Below are 24,825 nucleotides of genomic sequence, written 5' to 3' on the forward strand. Positions count from 1 at the left end.
GTCTCCTCACATAGCCCGCTTGTCCGTCTCCACTGTCTCCCGTTCTCATAATTATAAAAGTAGAGGGGTGTTTTGTCAAAAAAAAAAGAAGTTAATAAGTAATAAAAAACGTTTTAAACATGTACTGTTAACTTGAAGATCTGCTCCATTGTATCTTTGATCCAAGCATAAATATTTTATTTGAAGCCCTCACGTCCTTGTATCTTTGATCTGGGTGGGAATAATTTGATTTGAAGACCTCACGCTGTCTTATCTTTGATCTAGGCGAGAAGAACAATGGTAAGTGTCGTCCCAACCTCCCTTTGCGGGAGGGAACATTGGTAGGCTGTCTGATTTTCAAGAAAATGTTAAATAAAATAAATAATAATAAATACAAATATATTATAAAATAATAGATATCAAAGACATGCGTTGTTGTATTTTTGATCCAAGCAAGAATGTTTAATTTGATGACTCGCGCCATTATATCTTTGATCCGGGCAGGAAGAATTTGATTTTTTGACCTTTGCCCTCATATCTTTGATCTGGGCGAGAAGCGTAATGGCAAGCGTCGTCCCAACCCCCTTTGCAAGGTGGGGATGCTGGGGCCAATCAAATTGAAAATGACAAAGGACCCCCACATTTAATTAAATTAATAATAATAATAATAATAATAATAATAATATTTATGCTTAGAAGACGCTACACTCCTCTTGAAGAATTGATATATACTTTTGGAGGTCCTTGTTCATTTGCAATTCTTCTCTTGTTTATATTGATACTCTTAACATTCCTTTTAAGTGCTTTAAGAATAATAATAAAAAAAAATTTGAAACTTCAAATCATATTTAAAATGATGGTTCATCTTCCTTTCCAAATCTTCTATCACTGGCTGAGAGCTCAGGAAACTCAAAAGTCATATGCATAGGCTGTATTTCAAAGAATGTATTTAAGAATCTTTTTTTGCCTTGAAACAAATTTTAAAATAGCTTGAGCTGCATAAAGGTCAAACTCAAACCTAACTTTCTTATAGAGAATTCATCTTGATTAATGTTCTTCATAACTCTATTCCATTGTTTTTTTTTTTAATGTTCTATTTAACTCTATTCCATTGTTATCTAAGATATTATAATGACTTTCAGAAGAATCTTAGCATTTGTTTAGGACCCTCCTAAAAACCAAGCAATCTTATAGAAGCTTATGTTTCCTTGGTTTGGATTGAACCCAATTCAATTCAAACACTTTTCCTATGCATGTGCTTTGTTGTAGCACTCTTTCTAAGTTTTATATAAAGGTTCTCTAATGATTTGGAAAGGATTATGGATTAGTATTAACCTAGTTTAGAGCCAAAATCTAGAGTTCTCCTCTATTTGTTTGGCCTAAAATTCAACAAATGATTCCAAGTATAGGGCTTTAATTCTAGTACTTTAATTTATTTGACCCAAATCAAGAAAATGAGTTTACTCATTAAACTTCCAAGTTAAAGGATTTCTTCATTGATTTCAACTCCCAAAGTTTGATGTGTGAAAAGCATTATGCAAAAATCGTGAATGAAATATAAGTATGAATGCATTATGTTGACGTAACAATCAAAAGGATAATGTATCATATATAGACAAATACAAATATATTATGCAAGTGCAAAAATGCAAAATACATCATGCATATATATACAAGCATTAATCAATGTGCTAAACTCATTACCTAAATATGCTAAAATAAATTCTGCATGTGCTCTGATCTTTATATCAAGCTCCTAAATGCAAGATCTGAGAATGCTTTGTGGATTTGCCAAAAATGTTCAAATGTCCCAATGATGTCTGCTTGGAAGGCTAATCTTAACAGGAGAGGATCATGCTTTTTAAATGCATCCAAAATTCAAAAAAATACAAATATTTAAAATAACTTAAATGTCACCCCAATGATGTCCATATTGATAGAAAATCTCAACTGGAGGGAACCCTTTTAAAATACTTGTAAACCCTAATGAAAATACAAATCTTTTAATGTCATTGCAAAATCACCTTGATGATAGCCTCGTTGAGTGTAAATCTCAACTGGAGGGGTCAATGCTCAAATTTTATTAAAATTTCAAAATCTAATATCTACTAAATTCTAAACATTTAAATGAAAATTTAATCACAAAAAATTAAAATTAAAATTCATTTACACTTTGCATCGGTTTGGCGAGGATGATAAATTGAAGAATAATTTCAGCTCACAAAGAATAAATGTCTTGTGGAATGTATTACTACAATTCATTCTCAGTTGATTCATTGTCAGCAAGGACATGGTACGTGTCATCTTACCGGGTGATTTTGCTGCAAAATGACACCACTATATTACGGTCACGGCCAAAACTCTTATGCTTTTTAATGGTTAAAAGCTCATGAAGTAATGAATTATAGGGTGTACTCTATAAGATATAAAGCTCTCTATTAGCTAAGGTTGACTTAAATTCATCACCTTAAACAAACATCCACCCTAGGTTTACACGGTATTTTTGGACGAAGCAACCCATGATTATCAACAAGGTTCCTTCTGTCAGGTTTGGTCAACTACCTCCTACGACTAAGTATACCACTGAGTATGATAGCCCAGGATGACGGAACCATGGGATCTTGATCGGTCCTGTACTCCCGTTATCATTTTCTCATCACCCACTTTAAGTATATGATGATAAATTTCAAATCTTAAATTCCAAAATTTAAAACCAATTTAAAATTCCTAAAGTTATTGCTACTATACGCTGGGTACTTAGTGCCTATCTTACGACTAGCCTTAATTGAAAGTTCTCTTTCGTTATCGGGGGTAATTAACCATAGCTCATATTATAAAGTCCTCGAAAAATGAGGGCGAAATCTCTGGGTAGTGTTTTATCTAAAACCTAATTTGTCTTTTGAAAATATACCTCAGAACCTAAATCTGTTAAAACTCTCCCTGTCAATAAAAGGAGGCGCAAAGAGGTCGGGACATGAATTTTCAAAGTCCACAACTAAATGCTTTCTTTCCTAATTTTGTATCTCATATTTAGTCTCCTCCCTTCCCAAAAGCTAGAGCTCTTTTAGAGCTCTAGGAATGGGTAAGCTCTGTTGTTTATTTATCTTCAGTGAAAGTAAAGAAAAGAAAGCCTATGATTGAATTATTTCAACTTAGTGAGCATTTAGCTACACAAAGTTAACAGGGTACCTTAGAAGGCACTCAATCTTTAGTAGATTGTCTAATGGAGCAAGATCTAACTTTCTAATTGAGATACAAGTCTAGCTAAAGGGCTAAAGAATAGTGTATTAGGTACATATGATGAATCGATTATTTGAAATGGGCCCATTCCTTAGACTTCAAAAAGAAAAGGCTCAACAAAATATGGCCAAGTCCCCATTAGTATGATAAAAGAGAGTGGGAAAAGTAGCTACAAATATAGGGAAAAAGAAAGAGTGGCTCTCTAAAAGACTTGAGCACTCCATAGCTGTACAAAAGAGCATCCCATAAAAAAGATGGGGCTATAACTCTGTATTTAATGAGACACTGCCCAGAGATTGCATCTTCATTTTGCAAGGACTTTATAATATGATTGAAGGTTTTTCATTGATGTAAATCCCTATCATTTATTATATATCTCAATCACAAGTGAAACCTTGTGATTAAAGTTAGTCGGTATACTGTTGATATTTAGCTTATGACAACAACGATATGATTTGAAATGAAAAAAAAAAAATCTTTATTATCCTATTGGGGAATCATGACAAACATGATCAAGAACTTGTATTTCCATCATCCCAAGTAATTGTAGGTTGTAATCAACTCGATCTGTTGAGGTAGAAACCCAACCTAGTTGAAGTTTCCTAATTAAAAATTAGGGTTATGTTGTTCAAGGAGAGGGGTAGATGCTTGCCTAAGGGGCTAATTTTAAGATTACCTTGGCTAACAGAGGGTTTTGTGTCCTATTAGGTGTAATATCTACTTTGGCCTGATAGGCCTTGCTGTTAGAACTTCCGCATTTTTTGTAGGTATCTGAGAATATTTTGTATGCATGTGAATGCCTGAATTCTGTTCTAAAGTGTCCCAAGAGTCTTTGTAGATGAAAGTTCGGTTTAGGAATTTTCTCTTGGGTCACCGCGGCGCTGTGATACTAAGCTTTGTCTTTTAAGAGAATTAAGGGTGACATTGTGGCACTAAGTTTTGGCGCTACGGTGTCGTTCCCTCTGTTGAGAGTGCTGTGGGGCTAGGGTTCTAAACGTCGCGACGCAGATCAATATTTTATAAAAATATCAAAATCCACTTTAAAATCCTTTTGGCAAAAACCCCCCTCTCACCCTTAGGTCGTCTTAGAGAGAGAAAGAGTGAAAGTTGGGTTCATGTGACTTTTGTCTGTATTCTGTTGTCAGCTTAATTCTGAGAGTTGTCCGGAATGAGGTGGGTTGCATTCTGTTTATTTCAGTTTTTAATATTTCGATAATCTTAAGATTTTTTTGATTAAATTTATAAATTCGTAGCGTAAAATAGGGATAATTTTACATTTATTAAACTTTCACCGTGTAACTTTCTGTATGTTATAAATATGAGTATTATAGACATTTTAGTATTTTTTTTAATTTTCACCGGGTAGATTGGAATGTGCGTTATTTTTAGCAATTTGGAAAATACTTCTGACAAAAATAAATATTGTAGTATATTTAAGGCTTCAAAATAGTGTTCTGAACAATCTCTAGTAATTTGGTGCTATTATGAAAATATGAAATTTCAACCTAGTTTGTTAAATATTTTTGTTGCTAGTACAACATTCTATGATATTTTGCATTATAATTATTTTCATTTATTATGTTGAAATGCAATTATATATGTGATTATCTTCTTGAAGTGTATGATTCTAAAGAGTTCTAATGTTTGGAGGAAGTTATGTTGTGTTGGAAGTACTTAGAGTCATAAGGGCCTAAATATTTGAATATTTATTGTGCTAAGCATTTAGGCTATATAAGGTCTTATTTTCTGATATGCTAGCACATGGAGTAATAAGAGCTTAAGTTTTAATATCTATTTCTATTGGGTGGCATAAGGGCCTACGAGAAATCGGTTCAATTCTATTTTGATATATGAAGTGCTTTTTTATTTATATTTTATGCAAGTTTCATTTTATTTTAGTTATTTATTAGCTTTACGCTATTAAGTATAATAGTTTGTTAATACTGCTTTTAATTCAGTTAAATAAATATTGGGTTAAATATTAAAAATTTAGATTAGTGGGTATGACTTGCTGAACTGTATTGGCTTACACTCAGGGCAAGGGTAAGGAGTCATTTGAGTAGGCGTGAGATTGTAGGTTTTAATAGTCTGAGTCTGTATAGGTTTTTTTTTTTTTTTTTTTTTTGATTTTATATAGTCATGACTATTCTCTACTATATTTTATTTTATATGTAGTTATGTTCTGTATTATAGAGATTTTGTTGTATATACATTTTGAAGATGAATAGAAATGTAAAATTGTGGACAAGCATATTTTTTATTTATTGGAAGTTAATTAGTAGCCCTATTGTCTGTTGATAATTAAAGAAATTTGAAAAATACTCTAAATTAGATCGTGGGCTTGGTCTATCACCATCAAATATGATATAACCCATTCTATCTGTGGGTTATATTGGGTTGGGTTATGACATTTGGTGCACCTTATAATTTACAACTCTAATGATGAGTCATATGAAAACATCTAGGATTTGGCCTTAATTGTAATACAATGGTGACATTTTGTCGTAAATCATCTAGTTAGGGTATGCATGCTTTTTTTTTTGGTTTAAGATCTTTGAGAGTAATTATATGAATGCACTTGACATGATATGGCTCTTTGTGAGCTTTGATCAAACTTAAAGTTGTCATCCTTGATAAGCCGGTGAGGTGAATGGATGGATAGTTAGTTGCACTTAAGCTTTAAACCAATTAGTACCCGAGTTTTTTTAGGTTTTATAAATTTTCTTGTATTATTTTTTTGTGAGGATTTAAGCTCGAAGTAACTTATTTTTGGCTTTGAGGGTATTCCCTTACATTTAGAGTTGTTAACAAGACCATAAGTGGGGAGAATTATCATTTTTGTAATTGAGAGTTTGATCTTTGGAATGGATCACTCTGATTATGATATACGTCGGCTGCACCCATCATAGGGGTATTTTTATTATTACTCTTTTTTTTGGAACTATGTTAACTCTGCCTACTTGTTTTTATAAAGCAATTACACACTTTCCAAAATGAGAAAATTTTAGTTCGATTTCTTTTTAATCTATACAATATTTTGATGTTCAAATTTGATCATTGGCACATTTATCAAAGGACTCATGGGTGTATTGACTTTAACATGATTTTCCTTTTACATTGCATACATGTCTTTTGGATGCATTGTGTAGTGCATTTTTATGGTTTATAATGCACTTGTGCACTTTTTAATGGGTCTACATGGTGTACTTGCATGCTTCTTAATGGTCTTGCACATTTTCTTGTTTTTTTTTTGGATATTTGCATGCTTTTCAATATACTTGTGCACTTTTCAATGCGCATGTATTATGCACTTTTATGTTTTCCAATGCATTTGCACAGTGTACTTGCATGCTTTTAATTTACTTGCGCACTTTTTGAAGTACCTTCATGGTGCACTTGTATACTTTTCAGCGCACATGCATAGTGTACTTGCTTTTAGAATGGTCGTACGCTTATTATAGTAGTTGCATACTTTTTGAGGTGTTTGCACACTTTTAAAGGGGTTGCATGTTTCTTTAGAGAATTGCACACTTCTCAAGGCATATGTATGCTTCTCTAGGCAATGCTTTTTGAGGCGGTGTCATAGTTGTCAAGGCAATGACACACTTCTTTAGGCAACGACACACTTCCAATGGTGGTTGCATGCCTCTTGAGGCAATGACATGTTTCTCGAGACGATGACACTTGAGTTTGAAAGTTATATTATGATGCGTGCATGCTTTAAAAAAAATTTGATATAGGATTGTTTGCGCGATGTTGTTGAAATGTGCGTAAAGATTCATTTTGAATTTTTAAAGACCGCATTTGCCTTCTATCCACTTGTGAGTGCGTGTTGAGCATTCAATGGTGTTTGCTTGCTTTCTAGGCTCTTATTGTGCATTCAAACAGCGCATTTTTTTCATGCATTTAGTCTTAGTGAGTGCTTAGATAGACTATCACAATGGCATTCATTTTCCCTTAAATAATGGCTCTCACTTAGTCATTTTTATGTTCAATCATAGTTCATGGTTTTGAGTGCTTTGGAAGTTGGTGAGAGGTCCTGTTTGTGCTCGTAGGTGTGCTGTTGTGTTCTCCATTGTCCAATTATGTGTTCCATTTTTTTTTTCAATTTTTATGATATTAAATCTTGAATTTATATATTTGCATTGTTGATTTGCTGGGTTTACAGGGAGGCTTGGATGTGATTGGGTGAGAGGGAACCCGATCGAAGGAGATGATGATAAGGATGGGGCTTGTGAGCGTTGGAGTTAGGAAGGAATGGGAGTTCTTAGAGAGCGACGAAGGGTATGGGGCACGTAGGAGCCTGAACAAGAGTGCTGGGAGACGGGATAGATGGGACTTCATGTATCATGAGGGGTACAAACTCTATAGGAATTGTGGGACATTAATTATGAATGTAAGGATTTTGGATTTTTTTAAAATAATAATATTGCTTTTAATATTATGTTAACTTTATGCATTTAAAAAAATAAGTTATATGTGCGTATTGATTTCTCACAAAATTTTCTTGCTCATGCATATCAAAATACATATCTTTGCCTCCCGCAAAAGTAAATTTCATATTTTGTTGTAATATGATAACCTATGTAACATGGGTGTTCTTTTTGCATAATTTTGACGAAAGAGATGTGTCTGCGTACATGTTGTGAATAGTTGGCTTTCAAGCAATTTTTCATCATAGTTAAGGCTCTTTGAACTCAATTTGTATGACATCACATCTATTATTTGTTTTTTTGGTTGAATAGAGTAGATGTAATTTTTTTGGTAATTTTGATGTTCTGGATGCATTGGCGCAGTCTATTTTTCTAATTGGTTGTGTTCGAGTGATTTCAATTGCGATTAAGCCATTTTGAACCTAATGTGATATGGTGTTAGTTGGCTGTCGTTCGATATAATTAGGTGCATGATTATATGAAGGTCAACAATATTATAACCACGTGCATTTCAAATATCAAAATGATATGGATTTTTTGTTGATCATTGATGTAGTCCTATTATAATTTAGAACTCTTTGATCATCCCGCAACAAATTATCATAGAAGATATTGAACCATTGTAAATTTGTTCAATAACTTCAACATAGGGCTATTTCTAGTACTAGTTGCTGCGTCATTATACATATATTTCTTTTTTTTTTTTGGAGATAAATCACGGTAAATCCCTTGTCATTAATAGAAAGAAAAGAACATATCTTTAATTTCTTAAGCAGCCATTTTAGGACATTTTTTCCTCATCAACCCACTATTTCCCAATACTGCTAGTTCTCGATCACTTGTCGTTGGTGGCTTTGATGGTGATTACCGCTAAATTCTGTGTAACTTGTCTTCCATCTCATTGATTAAAGAAAAAGAACACAACTTTAATTGCTTAAGCAGACATTTTAGGACATTTTTTTCTCATTATCACTCATTGAATTTTTTGTAGCTTGTCTTCCATCTCATTTTCTTGATGGTAATTTAACCCTTATGGTCGGCATTTCCCAATGCTAATGTCATATTTCTCTTCCACTTGCTTCATATTTACCCATTCCTCCCCACTTGTCATCTTTGGATGATCCAATGGTTGGTAATGTTCATTCTGCCCTATGGGGCATCCGTACCCCATAATAAAATAAATTTAATTCAACCAAATATTGAATGGGGGAATTTCTGTTAAAATTATAAATTTTGTTATTGAGTTCATAAGGAAATGATATTTTTATCCTTCAGGGTAATATATTATCTTTCTTATGCTGCACTCGATCACAAAATATGCAATCCGTTGAGGATGACAAAAATTCTCCAACTGAGGTGATTGATGATTCATGTTTGTTCTGAAGTGGAGTTGTTTGATGTTTCCAGTTCGGTCTAATTACAAGAATATATCAGAAGTTTATCCAATTTAGTGGATAAAAGTTTCAGCTAGTATTTTCTTATCGGGGCACCAATTGAGAAAAAAATCTTTCTCAATTCTTTAAGATTTACTCGATTCCAAGCTAGAAGTAATAACTCTTCTGATGATTTTAGCATTCTAAACTTAGTAGGTATGTAATCATTGATATGCTTCTCGCCTTTTCGACGTTTTTAAATATTGGTCATGAACTGCTTTTTCTCCACATAATAATTGCAATGCGGCTGTGCTGTAACCTGTTACAGAATGTTAATAAAAAATATTTGCGTTGACACACTAAATTTTTTGTTGCAGGTGATATATTTATGATAGAGAATGAAAACAGCTGCTAATTGTACTTTTTTTAAAAAATAAGACACTAACTCTTAACTTCTATGATACAGGTCGGATACTATTTTGCTCCTAGTGGTAAACCCTATCCTGATAATTGGATTGAAACCGATGTTGTTTATGAACATGAAGGAACACTATTTTCAAGGCAAGTGTTATGCATACTGATTGATTAGGTGGATAGTTATATTGTGCTTGCCAAAGATTTTGAGCAGTTCTCTTACCTTGCTCATTTGATAGTAGTTCATTTTTTTTTATTAAATTATTTTTGACACAATTCTAAAACTCAATATTGATTGGATATACAATTTGTGCGCATTGATTAACTTTAGTTATTTTATTTTCTATTTTCTAATGATATTGGTGCTTATCAAAGTGGAATATGTTTTTTGTTGTTGATGGGTTTGGTTTGATATTTCGATTTAACTTGTCATATTCACTAATTCAACACAAGTTACAATCCCTTATTTCAACATTTTCACTGTTTGTAGTATTATGGATTCCCACTGGTTTCGGTTTTCTGCTCTATCGCTTGAACTCGGGTGCCTGTATTGTGCAGCGGCTGATTACTCTGAATCTACTGTAGCTGAGATTGGCTCCCATTTTTTCTTTATGCGCATATTTACGTCTTGTATTATAGTTAGGAGTTTGTGTGTTGATTACTGCTACCTGCACCGTAAAGGAGATTCAATGTTTTATTTTTATAATTGTTCCTAACGTGCTCTATTTTACCTTCATTATGCGTGTTCAGCTGATTTTATGTATGTGCACATGTCTAGTGGGTTTCCAGCCACCGGTAGTTTCCTTCTATGTGAAATTCTATTGTAGTAAGCATTATATCTTGCTATATTTGCTCAAGCTGGGCTTGAAAAATCTTTGTTTGGGTTGGAATTCATGATTATTGAATTGAGTAGTTGCAGTTTTAGGCTTACGGTTTTGGCAAAAATACTTATGTTTTCTCCTTTTTTTTTATGATATATTAGACCACTAAGGCATATATGAATTCAACTTGTTTGTCTGTGTTGAATGTGATTTCTTAAGAGTAAGGTGCATGCCTTGATGGTAATTTCCGGTGTAAGTCTTCTTGTACCCTTGTAAGGTAGTTAACACTTAAGTGATTTTTCTCTTTTATTTCTTTTTTTTTTTAGTTGTAGGTTTGCATGTGTGAGTGAGATTTTGTCAAATTTGATACACTAGAATTTTTAATTTTGATTAATCACAATTGCTGCATTGCTTTTATTCAACCTTAGATTTTCTTGGGAATGATTGTGGTAATTTTTTTTTTGTTTTTTGATTTCTCATGTAAAAGGGTTGAAACTTTGCCTAAACTTAGAGTTAATGGACTGCCAATTTTTATCTCGTGTGCTTCTTTGTTTATCACTTTTTGGGCTTGCATTAGTAAGTTCTAATCTCTAAGATGTTCTGCATTAGATTTGATTTGAGATCGTATAGGTGCATTATCATGACCACTAGAAATATGTCATAATAGCTAAGTCAATGAAAAAACATAATAAAGAAGTAATTTAAGCAAGAGTAAGGTATGATTTTAGACAAATACAATGCAACTTTCAGAAGGTCAACATTATCTACCTGCATTTGAAAGTTGATTGATAATTTAAAAGACGTTAAACGTTACCATCCATTTGATTCCAAAAGAGTGGAATTTTCTAACACAAAATTAGCGAAACATGCTTTATCTTATTAGTATAGTGGCATAATTAAAAAAAAATCTGCATGGGTTAGCCTAAAACATAACACAAAGAGCAATATCTATGATTCAGTAAATGTAAGGATCAACTGAAAGAATAGTTTAAGCATTTTAATTAAATTGAATTTAGTGTTGTTTGAATATTATGATAGGCTATGAGTCTTCTAGCTATGCATCATTTATCTCGAGACTATTTTATTATCGTTATCATTTTTATTAAAAGTCTTAGTTAATAGGTTTTGAATGAATTAAGCCACAATAATTCAAAAAAATGTTATGTGAGGTTTTATCCAAAACTTTTATTATTGAGGAATATTACAAATATTCTATTAGGGCTATCATACTTGTAATCAAAGTGGCTAAAGACAAAGACATATTATTCTCTTCTCTAAGGCCAACAAACACATCGACACAAGAATCATGCTTAATCTAAACTAATCTAATCATATTGAGGAAATTATAATTTATTAATATTATTTTGATGACTTATTATTAAATGCAAATTATTGTTGACCTACATTACGTGCGTAAAGGAGCGAAGTAGGAGACAAAAGCGACACGCACATCTACGCGACACATCACTTGAAAGGTTAAATGACGTCCAATCGTCGAACGGATTGCGCCGTTGCGACCAGAACGTTGAATTCTCCTAAGTCGAAGTATCTCGCAGTCGAAGCTCGACCGGTCAAAATCGGTGACTGACACCCAAAAATGACACGCGATGTCACTCGAACGACGTCCGATTACTAAACAAACTTCGCCATGTATTAGCAACGTCCTAGCAACATCCTCAATACTCAAATGTGTCTGTCAATTCGTTCAATTAAAGTTGCTCGAGTAGTTAGAGCGGGTCACTATACATCGATGTAGGACGTAACCCAAATGACGTCTAATTACAAAACAGATTGTGCCGTTGCGTTCAGAACGTTCAAATCAGCTAAAAGAGATTATAAATTCGCTCAACATAAATTATGCGCGCGAATCAACACATTTCTCGAGACGATGACACAAATTTTGAGAATTGCTACAAAAAGCGAGACAAATTTTTCTGTTATGAATTCTATTATTTTTATTATAAATAAAGAAAAACAAAAAAAAAATCAAAATCAGATCTTACCGAACGTTCGGCATCGTTCGCTTCATGTCGACAACGTGCTTGACGATGTCATCCGTTCTTCCTCTCGCACAACTCCTCACACGATCTCTGGCTTGGCTTTAATGGAAACAAATGAGAGTTGTTATCCGACTATAGCCTTTAATTCGAAAGCCTCCTCAAGCCTTTAATGGAAACAAATGAAATTTTTGACCCATTTATTAAGCAAGTTTGGTTTGGGTTGACTATATTCATGTCGGATAAATTTCAGGTTGAATCACCCATCTACTCATTTTGACACCCCTATTTATACATTTGACATCATGCTCATATTCATCTAATGGTGACATCAAGCTTTGTGTTGAGATTCTTATGAACATTTTTTTTTACCTCATTTTTCCTTAAAAATTAAGAGATTCTTATGAACATACGTTCATCTATGTTGATATCATACTTTATAGTGATATCCTTTATGAGTTTTTATACTTTGGTGTGACCCATGCTCTATCCAGGAATCCTTATATGTATTATATTTGTGTATTTAATTTTTTTTATGATATGAGTGTACTAGGATTTGTATCAGTATAATCATTCTTATACATAATGGAATGTATGCGACAAAAAAGAAAATTCTCTTCCTAAGTTTTCCTTAAATTTCATTATAAGGAAAGGGGCATATATATATATATATATATATATTTCCAACCTCTTCAGCAGGGCATCAGACGACATGTATCTCGTCCTCATTTGAGTCAATATAGTGTTTTATGCCTAGATCCCCTATAAATTGGATTTATATGGATTGACATCTTGTGTCAACATCCTTACAAATTGTATTTATATAAAATTTTTGTGCTAGGATGCATGGATTCAGACATAGGATATGACTATTATTGAAAATGTAGGGCATGAACATGATATTTTTTTAATATTTTTAAAATTAAAAATAATGCATATAAATTTGATCAAATTTGTTACAATTTGATTTTTTTATGATTGAAATCCTAAACAATGTGTCTTTCATTTAATCTCAGATTTTCTTGCAAATCTCAGATTTTGACAATTTTTGTATTTTAATTTGGTGGGAGTTTTTTGTTTTTTTAAATTTTATTTTATTTTGTATGAAAAGGGATGAAATGTTTCCTAAATTAAGAGTTGGTGGACTGCAAATTTTTAATCTATCATTTTTTCTATTTATGCATTTCATTTCAGATTTGTATTTGTATGCCTTAGACCATAAGACTTCCTGCCTCACTGGTAAACTTGTACCAAATTCTTGATATTGAATTTCGCTGAAGCAATGCATTTCCTAGTAAGAATGCGGAGAAAGAAGAATGTCTGATCCAATAGTGTAGTTTAAGGCTGCAGCAGGGGATGATGAAAAGTAAATGCTATTTATCTATAAGTTGTTTGTTGCTCATCATCTCTCTCTCTTTTTCTTTCTCTCAAATCATGAGAGAAGTTTTTTCCAATATTAACTGATGTCCTTTCAAATCTATTTGAACCTGTGACATGATAGCTGGTACAGACAGAAATGGTCATTTTATTAATTGAATTAATTCGTTTGTCAGACAATGTATTTTAGTGTGATGGACTTGTCTTTTTAGATTTTTGTTCTATCAGTTTTAATAAAGTTATCAGTTTTTGTTATGTGCAGTTGAAAAATTTTCTACACGTGCGTTTAAATGAATTTTCTAATGTGTTTCAGGTCTGGTAATTCCGTTAATGGAAATCCCGGAGTTTCAAGTGGTGATGAAACAGTATGTAATGAGCAGCAAATCATATTACTTCTTCTTGGAGAATTAGGGTAGATCAGCAGTTCCTAATGTCACCTAACTAATGAGCATGATCTTACTTGTGATAGGCTTTTTAATACAGGTACCCTATAACTCCCTCTCTTGGTGCAAGACATGGCTGGGATCTAAAGTGAACATAACTAGGGCTCCGCAGGTATCTTACTTAGTTTATAATCCCAAAATTGTTGTTAGTTGTTCCAACTTGTTGTTAAACTACCATGTTTTAAGCAGAACGAATTGAGGTAAGAGATTTTGTCTATTATGTATTAATCCGTCATAGAATCTTGGAAAAGGTTACTGATAATTCATTTTCTATGGACATTCTTTTATTCTTACTCTCTTATGTAACAATAACAATATCGAACGTGTCAGCTTCTTGAACTTTTCATACATCTAATTTTCTCCTAGATTCATGAAAAAATAGAAGATAGGAGGACTATAATTTCTAGGTGCTTACACTCTACTTAACATAAATAGCTCAATTGAATTTGTTGCTTAACATGAGAACTCTGGACCAATCTCACACATATGAAGGGCTCATCTTGTTTCTCCCTTTTTTCTCAATCATCATCCTAGTAATCTGTTATGTGATATTGCACACTAAAGCATTTGGAATATCTTTTATTTTGCTCCGTAGGACAATCATCTTTTTATAATATTTTACTCTATTCAATTTATCTTCATTAATTGTCTTTATTTGGCTCATCAATACAGTGTTATTATCAAAGCAAAATTTTGACATAATTGTATACGTACTAATGATTTGTTTTTTTTGCTGGTATTAAGTTCTAATCATGCAACACAGATCAGATGGAAGTAACCATAAATCTACATTTTGGTATCCCAGTTGGAGCATGATGGATCTGATTTGCAAGTAAAACTTGATGTGGATCATATTCATGGCGAAGATATAATTCCAAACATGTCAAGAAGCCCTCGGGTAAAATATATTACGTACTATGAGGACTCTGAAAGTATTCCAGGAAGGAGAACAGCAGTTTGGGAAATTGATAAAGGTATATTTTTCTAATGTTTCCGCTTGCTTAGATTAAATGGTCTACTTAGAACAGTTATCTCAAATTATGACTTGTGTTTTATGAGCTAGTTTTGAAAAACTCTTTGAAAGAAATCAGGCACCAAACTGCATTTTTCCTTTGTTTATCATCATCAATTCGATGGTCAAATTAAGGTAGTAAACAAAAGCTTAGGGGCACCTTAAGAGTTGGATTTTAATTACACAGGTGTTGGGATTTAGCGAATGAAAACCCCAGCACACAAGATCTAGACATCCGATGTAAGAGAGAGCTGATTTAGTGTGTCACACTCATCATCATTGTTGTCGTCAATAATTATGTCATAAAGTCTAGATCTTGTGTACTTTGAAGATATTTGGGTGTATTGTATTTCTTATGTATTTTTTTCTTTTTGACTCTAGTATTTTTCTCGTCTTTTGAATCTTATTCTAGTTCATTCATTTTATTTGTATTTTGAATCTTATTCTGGACGCAAATATTTTTTTTATTTGTGGACTGTGTTGTGGACTAAGTTTTGGATTAGATGTTTGTGAACTTAGGCTTCATCTTACTTAAACATTTCACCTATTTTCTTTGCCCAAATTATCCCCTTTTGATCACGTGGGGACTACCACCAAAATTGGCATCTGCATCACCATTTTGACTTCCCATCTCATCATCCTCATCACCATGTGTGAGTATCGTTGTTGTAGTTCATCCCACTCATCATTGTTGTTGTGGACAATAATTATGTAAGTCTAGATCTTATGTACCTAGAGGATATTGGGGTTTATTTTATTTTTTATGTAATTTTTTCTTTTGGGCATTAGTATTTTCTTATCTTTTGAATCTTATTATATTTTGAGCATTTTAGTTGTTTGGGATGTCATGTGTCAATGGATTAGTCTATTATAGACTTGGGATCAATCCTACTTAACCATTTCTTCTATTTTTTTAGCCCAAGTTATCCTATTTTGACCCTGTAGGGACTACCATGAAAATAGTTCTCCTTATCACCATTTTGACTTGCCCACCTCATCATCCTCATCACCATGTCCTCATATTCGTTGTAGTGCATCAAACTCATTGTTGGTATTGTCGTCAATAATTATGTATGTCATTAGGTCTAGATTTTATGTGCTTGGAAGACATTTGGATGTATTAAACAGTAGTAGTTTATTGTCTTTTGAATCTTATTATATGTCAAGCCTTTTAGTTGTTTGGCCCATCTCTTGTATTTGGACTTTGTGTTGTGGGTCATGTCATGGATTAGGTGCTTGTGGACTTAGGCTCGAGTCTACTTAGTCATTTCACCTATGTTCTTCGCTCACATTGTCTTATTTTAAACACATGGGGACAAACTACAACAAAATTGAGCCTCCTACATCACCGTTTTTGAGATAATACATTGCCACCCCAAAACTAACTACCCGCCAAAGATCTACTAAAGCATTCACCTTTTTCGTCAAAAAATACAAAAAGCTCACATTGTCTTATTTTAACCACATGGGGGCTACTACCAACAAAATTGACCTCCACATCACCATTTTGAATTACCATATCATCATCCTCATGACCATGCCACCCCCTCCACCACTTCCCTTCTTTCTACAAAATTCTACTAATTACTAACTTTGAAATCAACTTGTATTAACTTAACTAGCTTTGCATGACAACTCACCTTTTCTAGTTTGAAACCATAAGTGATGTTTTAAAACCCTTCCACCATCATTTTCCAATCTAAAACTGTCCACACTCTCCTCTTTCTTCTCTTGATTTGATTTTTGCAAAAATTCTATATATACCACCTTTTTTAGAATGAAAAGGGTGATGATTGTTGAATGAAATTGCTCTTGATTGTTCTTAACACTTTCTATTTATGCAATTTCCACCTCATGTGAAGAGTTACTCAAGTGTGGTGAGTGCAGCACTTAACGGACTTCTAAGAAAGAATAATTCAATCTACGGTAAATGACTGACATAGATGGCACAACCTTCTTACGGGGTACAGCTGCAAGGTTCTGGCTATGTCCATTCTGTAACAAATGCTATCTTTAGGTTCAGGGTGAATTAAGCACAATGCATGTCATCAATGTTATCTTTTCTGCACTGTTCTCATTTTGAAATTTGCGACTTTTTTAGTTAAATTTGTTGGCAGACATAGTGACGCTCCTCATTGAATTCTATAGCAAACCACAGGAACATTGTTAGGTCTCCAGTTTTAATGCGTGAGTTGTGGCTTCAGATGTGGCATGATATCCATCCTGACGCAAAATCAAAGTTTGTTACTAAAGGTACTTTCCGAGTCACAAAATTGCTATCTCTGGAATGCAAGGATAAGGCTAGATATATCAACCAGTTTTAGATCCTAAATTTGCTGAAGTTATTTGTATGAGATACTCTCTTTTATATGGAATAGTTTTTTGTATAAGCATAAATCTCAAAGCGTTTGAATTTATATTAAGATGAGTGCAATATTTAAGAAATTTATATTGCACTCAACTCAAAATAAATACGACGACTTTGAGACCCATTCTGATACAAATTTTGATCTCGATAAATTGAGAATTTTTTTTCTTTATTTACCTTCCCCTTCTTTGTATCTAAAAAGAATCCCCAAACTGTAATTTTATTTTATCAGCCAAGCGTGGACCCTTGAGAGATGTTGATTGTTATTGGGATTATGCAAAAGCTCGTTGCGCTTGGCCAGAATATTGTGAATATAGGTTTCCTCTGTTCTTGTTTTTTTCCATTGATATCTATTGGCATTTTTCATCATATGCAAGAACTCAGGAATCATGACATGCTAGAAAAAAATTTGTTTTGATCTGTTTGTTGGAAATATAGGTATGTTTTTGGGGATGTACATCTTGGCCAGAGCTGTAGGTTGAAGAATAAATCAGCGGATCTCCTCTTACATTATCTATAGTGTGAGGTAGCTTGACTCTCTTTTTCCTTATAAGTTCATCTGCTTTTACAATTATTGCTTCGTTTGGGATGACTTTATTTTTTACTAGAAAGCTAATTTAAAAAGCCGTCCCAAATGAACCCTATATTCAGGGATATGCTTTTCTCTTGTGTGTGCTAATGTGTAGTATTGCAGAATTTGCCCGACACAAACTCGAATGTTGGTATATAACATAGAGAAACCATTTGAGATTTTTCTTTTTCCTGCAGGATAGAAGTCAGTTTCATGAATCTTGACAATGGCTTCAGAGAAAGTGCTTCTTCAGGTGGATTTACCTGAGCTATTATTTAATGAAATTATAATTGCATGAATATGGTTTGTTTGGGACTGCTTCTTAAAGCAGTTTTTTAGTATAAAAAAATTAATTTTATATTAGAAAAATTGTTTTAAGAAACCGTAAGAAAGTCACCCCAAACTAAGCATATATTTGATTACCTTGTAATGCCAATAGGCTCAACCAACATTCTTTTGAAACTTACTATTTTTGCACGTCACTGGAATAGGAAAAGGCATTAATTTTCTATACTTGTATCATATAATGCATTGTAGACGCTTTTATTCTCATTACATTGTAACATTCTTAATGGCATAATGAGTAACAATCAAAACAAATTATGTGTATGTTCGGATACTCTACAATTAGTGTTTGTTGACCTCACTTTTTGGTTTAGGAGATGTATTGCTAAGGCACCTAGAAAATAGTAGGGGCGTTAAAACGGGTTGACAGGTCCAATCCAAAATTTATCTGACTTGAATCCTATAAACGCCCATTTAAGAAACGGGTTTAAAAGATTAACCCGAACCTTAGCAGCTCGAATGATTTAACTTTTTAACCATAAAGTTTAAGATATTTGATTGAAAATAAGAATATTATATCGACATATAAAAAAATTAAGAAAAAAAGATATTAAATGGGTTATTGTCGAGTTAAAAGTGGGTTTGTAGGTCAACATGAACCCAAACCTTTTAATAAACAATTGGAAAATTTAACTTAAATTTGATCCGTTTATTAAATGGGTCAGCTGGAGTAGAATTTTTCAAATTGGATTGATTGATCGGGTCATTTATTGACACATTTAATTTAACGGCTAGTTAGAAACTCTTTACTAGGCAGATGGGTTATTACTTTAAATTTTGAAGGCAATAAATTTACCAGATTATTTTTATATTTTATATTCTTTTTGAAATTTTATAATCTTATAAGGATTTGGGGCTCACAATAGCATACTTTGAAAATTTTGACATCTTGATGATAATATTCCCTATGGTTAAGATTTTCTTTTAGTGCTGACATATTTGGGATGTTTGCTTGCTATAAATATTTATTTTTGGAAATGAGAAGTTAAGAGGTTGGTTTTGAAATTAAACTCCTACAATTATAATGTGAAATGAGCACACCATCATAGGGGTGTTTACTTTATTGGGTTTTATTGTATTCAACTTTATAGATTTTGTTTGTTTGTTTGCAAATGATCATGTTCATGGTATTCAAGTTTTGTCGACTCCATTCTTTGTAACATAGAGGATCAAACTTGAAAGATGGGACAACTTACTCTATAGGCATGGTGACCAGTTTGGGGGTGTATGTTTGTATGAGAGTTGAATCTAAGTTTGAAAAAGAGATTTTGTGGAAGTTTGAAGTGTTTGCATTTTTTTTTCTGAATGGTTAAATACTTTTCAAAGATATGATAAATCTACATAATCTAATTTTTAGTATGTGTAGCCTTTTATGACTTCATGTTTAAGCATCCGAAAAGCATTTTTAATGCACTTATGTTATGTATTTGCACTTTTTTTATTGCATTGACATATTGTATTTGCATGATATTTAATGCGCTGTAATTGAGTTAAAAATATATAGCAATATGTGCACATAATTTGAGAAATTATCAAAATTTTGCTTAAAATATTATCATATGAGGTGAAAATTTTATGTCTTTATCTCACATGTAAGTAAATTTTATGTTTCATCTTTTCGGATGAGAAGCGTGAGAGAAGAGAGAGCAGCTCCACAATAGTAGGAAGAATTTCGAAGAAGGTTTTGAAGAATTCAGGTGCCATTGTTGGAGATGGATGACCGGAACACCAAAAACTTGCTTTCTACCACGAGTCCAATTATGTTGGATTCAAAAGGTAGATTCTCCTTCAAACGCATCTCCTCTTTTCGAATTTTGGAATCTCCTCTTGTCATAAAAGAGGGAGGTTTGACTACAATGCACAAGCCATTGCCGATTTCAGACAAAGGGAAAGAAATAATTTCATCCTTGAATGATAAGCCAAAACCTTTGTCGGCTATCATCTCTGGAGCAAATGATAAGGAGACATCTTCTTCAGAAGGCAGTTTTGCTGATATATTGAAGAAGGATATTGATATTGACAAAGGTAATGTTAATATAAAAAATCCTAGTACTTCTTCAAAATTGGATATTTCTAATGTGTGGATTAAAAAACCTCACATTAAAATAAATTTTAGTGAAATGCATGAAGATTTTGGAGATGCAAATGTTGTCAAATTGGACATGGAAAAGGTCAATTCTAATAATCAAGTTTTGAGCAACTCATTGGTTGTTAAAATTCTTAGAAAAAACTATCCTTTTTCTAAGTGTTCATTTGAATTAAGAAAGCAATGGTTGAAATCTGGAAGATTTCATATAACATTGCTTGGTCTAGATTGGCTCCTTTGTTCATTTCAGTCACATGAAGCCATGGAAAAAGTTCTTAAGGGAGGTCCTTGGTTTGTAGAGGGTTTTGTGGTAGGTTTAGACAAATGGTCTCCTACCTTCTCACCTTATTCTTTGGATGGGATTTCTTCTCCGATTTGGGTTCGTCTTCCTCATTTACCATTACATTGTTGGGATGAATCCAATATCACTAGAATTGCTTCTAGAATTGGAACTCCATTATTATTGGATGGTAACATGTTTAGATGGGGGAGAAGGGAATTTGCTAGAGCTTGCATTCGGGTAAATTTGAATTCTAAACTCCCCTTTGGTATTTGGGTGGAAGGCCTTAATGGTAGATTTTTTCAAAAGTTTGAATATGAAAATCTATCATCATTTTGTTACAAATGTGGAAAGATTGGACACATTGATTCTGTGTCCAAATACAACACATAATCAAAATCAACTTGTTATAGATGTCCCTTCCGGTTCTTCTCATACTGAAAATAATCCATATGGGCCTTGGATGCATGTGAAATATAAAAATAAAAGAAGGATAAATCCTGAGAATAAGCAATTTAATGTTATGTCAGTCAAGGAAAAATCAGATGATGTTTGTGTTAATGCAAATAATGCAGCCTTGGAAGAAGTTGTAGGAGACGGGTTCACTGGTTCAGAAAATCGTGTTGATCCTTTGGCAATTCAAGTTGATGCTGAAATTAAGGAAGGAGATGAAAGGATTGTTAGTCAAGGAGCAGGATCTTCCGTCAATCTTCTAGTCACTGTTGAAAAATTACAAATTCAAATCCCACAAATTCAGGAGGAGATTAAGGAGACTAACAAGTCTTCAGATTTAATTGTGGAGCAAATTCAGGCCGGTCAGAATTTGAATTCTGAATTTCTTATTTTTATGGCTGATCCCGTGGGAGCTGATTGCAACATTTCTATTGAAGATGCTGATCTAATGGGAGCTTTTAATTCAGAAAATAAATTCAGTAATATTTTGAATTAAAATCCTGAATTCAAAATTGTTGAAATTGTGGAAGTAATTAAGGTAGGAGTTTGTATATAAGAGGATTCACTTGAAGCAGACTCCACTGATTCAACACAAGTTGCTGAAACGTTGGGAGCTCACAAACCAGATTTTGAATTCAAATATTCAGATATTCAGGAGGAAGTTAAGGATGCTATTAATTCTGTAACAGAATTAATAGTTGTAACTCCTTCAACATCTTCTGCGGTTGTATCTAAAATGATGATAATCCTACTATTAATTCAGCAACAGTTCATGAATTAAAAAACAGTATTGGCAGATTAAGAGATACTTCTCCTCCATCAGCAATTAGTTTGAATTTTAAAAAAACTATTCGTAAGAAAGACAAAAGTTTTTTTTGCCAATAAGAGTGATTCCTCCGGCTCTAAGCACTCATTATTCAAAGAACTTCAAGCATTGGGTCCGGTGAAAGAACTACCTAGAAGGAAGATGACTGAACTCAAAGAGAAGAACGGTATGAGAGGTTCTTCTTCTATTTTATCTCACTAAAATGCAAGATGATTATCCCATTGATAGCAACAAAGCAGATAGATACTTGAAGATGGAGCAATTTATCATAAAGTTTGGCATAATAATATCATTGAATTCTGACTTAAGAAGTTGGAAAAAGCTTATGGAATATCTATCAGTGATATTCTTAACTGATTTTTGGAAATCATTGTTAGATTGTATTTTAATTTTTAGCTTTTGTTTCTTCTTTTTTCTTTTAGTTTGTTATTTTAAACTTTTCTAAATGATTATGGGATCTTTACTAAGTCCTATTCTCTAACTGGATGGGAACTCTGGGATATTAACCAACCCTCGGGTTGTTTAAAACTTTGGTATCCCCTGCATCTCAACAGTTTCAAAATAGGAAATAGTGGGTTTCATATCATTTATAATAAGTTTAATTTAACAAATTTATTTTCAATAAGATCCCTTTTTCATGTTGAAAAAGGAATCATTAGCTTCTTTTACCTAGTTTGTATTAGGTTGTCATCTCTTTTATTTTAATGCACTTTCTGCATTTCATAAAAAAAAAAGTGTAAATTTTATGTTTCACTTTTATATGGTGGATTAGAAAAATATGATTGTCCGCCCCATATATTTTTGACGTTTCAAACATGTCGGCATTATCCATTTATCTAAATAGGTGATGATTGCGCCATATTGATTGCGATTGAGATATTTCAAACTAAATTTGCAAGACATCATACCTTTTTTTTTTTAAGGGCCGGTTGACTATATATGTCACGCGCATCTTTTAATTGATGGGTGTTATATGGTTATCAAGACATATGGCCATATGCAAGACATTATGCCTATTATTTGTTATTTTCATCATTATCAATCAAATCACTTTTGATGATCTTTTATTGATAATCACCAAACTTCAAATGCATTAACACAATATGTTATGAGAACATACAAATTTTTAATATTTTTTTTTATATGAAACTCTCGTTCCCAACAAGTTTATCTTGAAGAATCACCTCAACAAGCCTTTGCCCTAAGGAGCACTCACTCTAGGATGATTCATTTCTCTTAGCAATTATTATCAACTATGGACATCCAACATTCGTAGATGTCCTAGTCCATGTAACAAGAAGTACAAACTTATGGATCTCACGGTCGTGACTCCATCACTTATGTTTGTTCTTGACTTTAAAGTCACATTTGTCCTTGTGTCTTGTTCCTCGTTTGAAGGGAATCACTTTCACATACTTACCTCGAACACTCGTTTCTGAAAACTCATTTAAGGCTCTCGTCCTCGAAGACTCGCCTAAAGTACTCACCAAGGAATTCCTCAAGCCACATCAGGGGTCGAGAGCCGCATTAAGAGTAGAGAGCTATGTGCTGACCTTTTAGTCCAACCCATGTTTCTAAGATAATATGTACTCATCATATCACATACGATTCTTAACAAATTTTTAGGTGTGGACTTTGTTGTAATCATTTTAACTCTATAATAAGAGATTAATGCTTTGTTTTGTGAAAATCAAGCTTAAGAGGCATATTTTTGGCTGCATGCCATTTTAACTATTTACAAATTTCATTTAGCTTGCATCAACTTCTCATCTTTGTTCATTTCTTTACAATTTTCTCTATCTTTTGCTTTAACTTACTAAACTTATTAGTTGACACAAATATTATTACAAATAAATTTGTATCCAAAAATTAATCGAACGGCAAACAATGCAAGTAAAAATATCAATGAACACGGTCAGGGGCGTAGCCAGGATTTTGTTCATGTGGAGGCAAAAAATATTGAAGAAAAAATAAGACCTCAACCTTTTTAATCCGGGCTTGGGACCGACATTGATGGTTTTAATTTTTTTTAATCATTATAACCATTATAAAAATATAAAATATATAATAAAACAAAAAACTTACAATTAAGAATATTAATCTTGATATTTTTCTTATCTATATTTTATAATTTCTCTTCATTTTTTATGTACACTATTCTTGTTAGCAACCTAAATTTGAAATATATCCTTAACGAGCACTGACATAGAAAATAGCCTGTTTTAAATAGGTCGTCAGGTCTCAAGAAGACCATCAGAAAGAGGAAAAAATTAAACAACGCCTTAAGAAGCCTACAGAGAAACCATCTCAATGAGTTAAGGAAGAGGGTCGGAAAACAACAAAAATCAAAAGAAAAAGCAGAGAAAAAGATGCATCAAGAGGAATGATCACAAGAAAAAAAGAATCATATAGAAGAGCTGCCATATGATAAACCTAAGCCTGAAAAATTGTTAGAGCCTAAAGCCAAGAGAACTTCATCGACAGGATGGAAAACCTCAATCAGAGATAACTGATCAAGTAATGGAAATCAAACTTCCAACTAAATCACAAGAAACAGAAGAAGAGATACAGAAATAGGAGCAGGAACACAAAAAGCCGGCAACAGTGTAAAAAGACGATAAATCAAAAGATTGATGCGTTCAGAGCAAGAGAGCAACTGAAGCCAAAAGAATTGTCACTGGATCTTCATAAACAAAAAAACAGAGGCAAATCAAAAATGAAAATGGGAACGCTACTAGATCCAACGCGCCGTCGTTCGGGTTCGAAAGAGGGCGACAGACGATGGGTCGGCGGCGTTCGGGCTCGGA

At 33.1% G+C, this 24,825-nt stretch overlaps 1 protein-coding gene across 5 annotated transcripts in view; it reads left to right on the forward strand.

Annotated features, from left to right (window-relative positions):
* LOC110116415 (phospholipid--sterol O-acyltransferase) overlaps positions 1-18,637 on the forward strand; it is a 56,296-nt gene extending 37,659 nt beyond the window's left edge. The window contains exons 9-16 of one of the 5 annotated variants that reach the window (XM_028699571.1): positions 9,492-9,586; positions 13,948-13,999; positions 14,118-14,189; positions 14,883-15,051; positions 17,238-17,384; positions 17,690-17,774; positions 17,896-17,983; positions 18,226-18,637. In XM_028699571.1, the coding sequence (XP_028555404.1) occupies positions 9,492-9,586; positions 13,948-13,999; positions 14,118-14,189; positions 14,883-15,051; positions 17,238-17,384; positions 17,690-17,774; positions 17,896-17,977 (702 nt within the window). In that variant the 3' untranslated portion in view covers positions 17,978-17,983; positions 18,226-18,637. Of the gene's footprint in view, positions 1-9,491; positions 9,587-13,947; positions 14,000-14,117; positions 14,190-14,821; positions 15,052-17,237; positions 17,385-17,689; positions 17,775-17,895; positions 17,984-18,225 lie in introns of those variants that run through there. The other 4 variants (XM_020849962.2, XR_003702431.1, XR_002305441.2 and 1 more) reach the window with 4 other exon arrangements.
* The last annotated feature ends 6,188 nt before the right edge of the window (positions 18,638-24,825 follow it).

Source organism: Dendrobium catenatum, unplaced genomic scaffold (genome assembly GCF_001605985.2).
Source record: "Dendrobium catenatum unplaced genomic scaffold, ASM160598v2 fragScaff_scaffold_1341, whole genome shotgun sequence".
NCBI classification, from domain to species: domain Eukaryota; kingdom Viridiplantae; phylum Streptophyta; class Magnoliopsida; order Asparagales; family Orchidaceae; genus Dendrobium; species Dendrobium catenatum.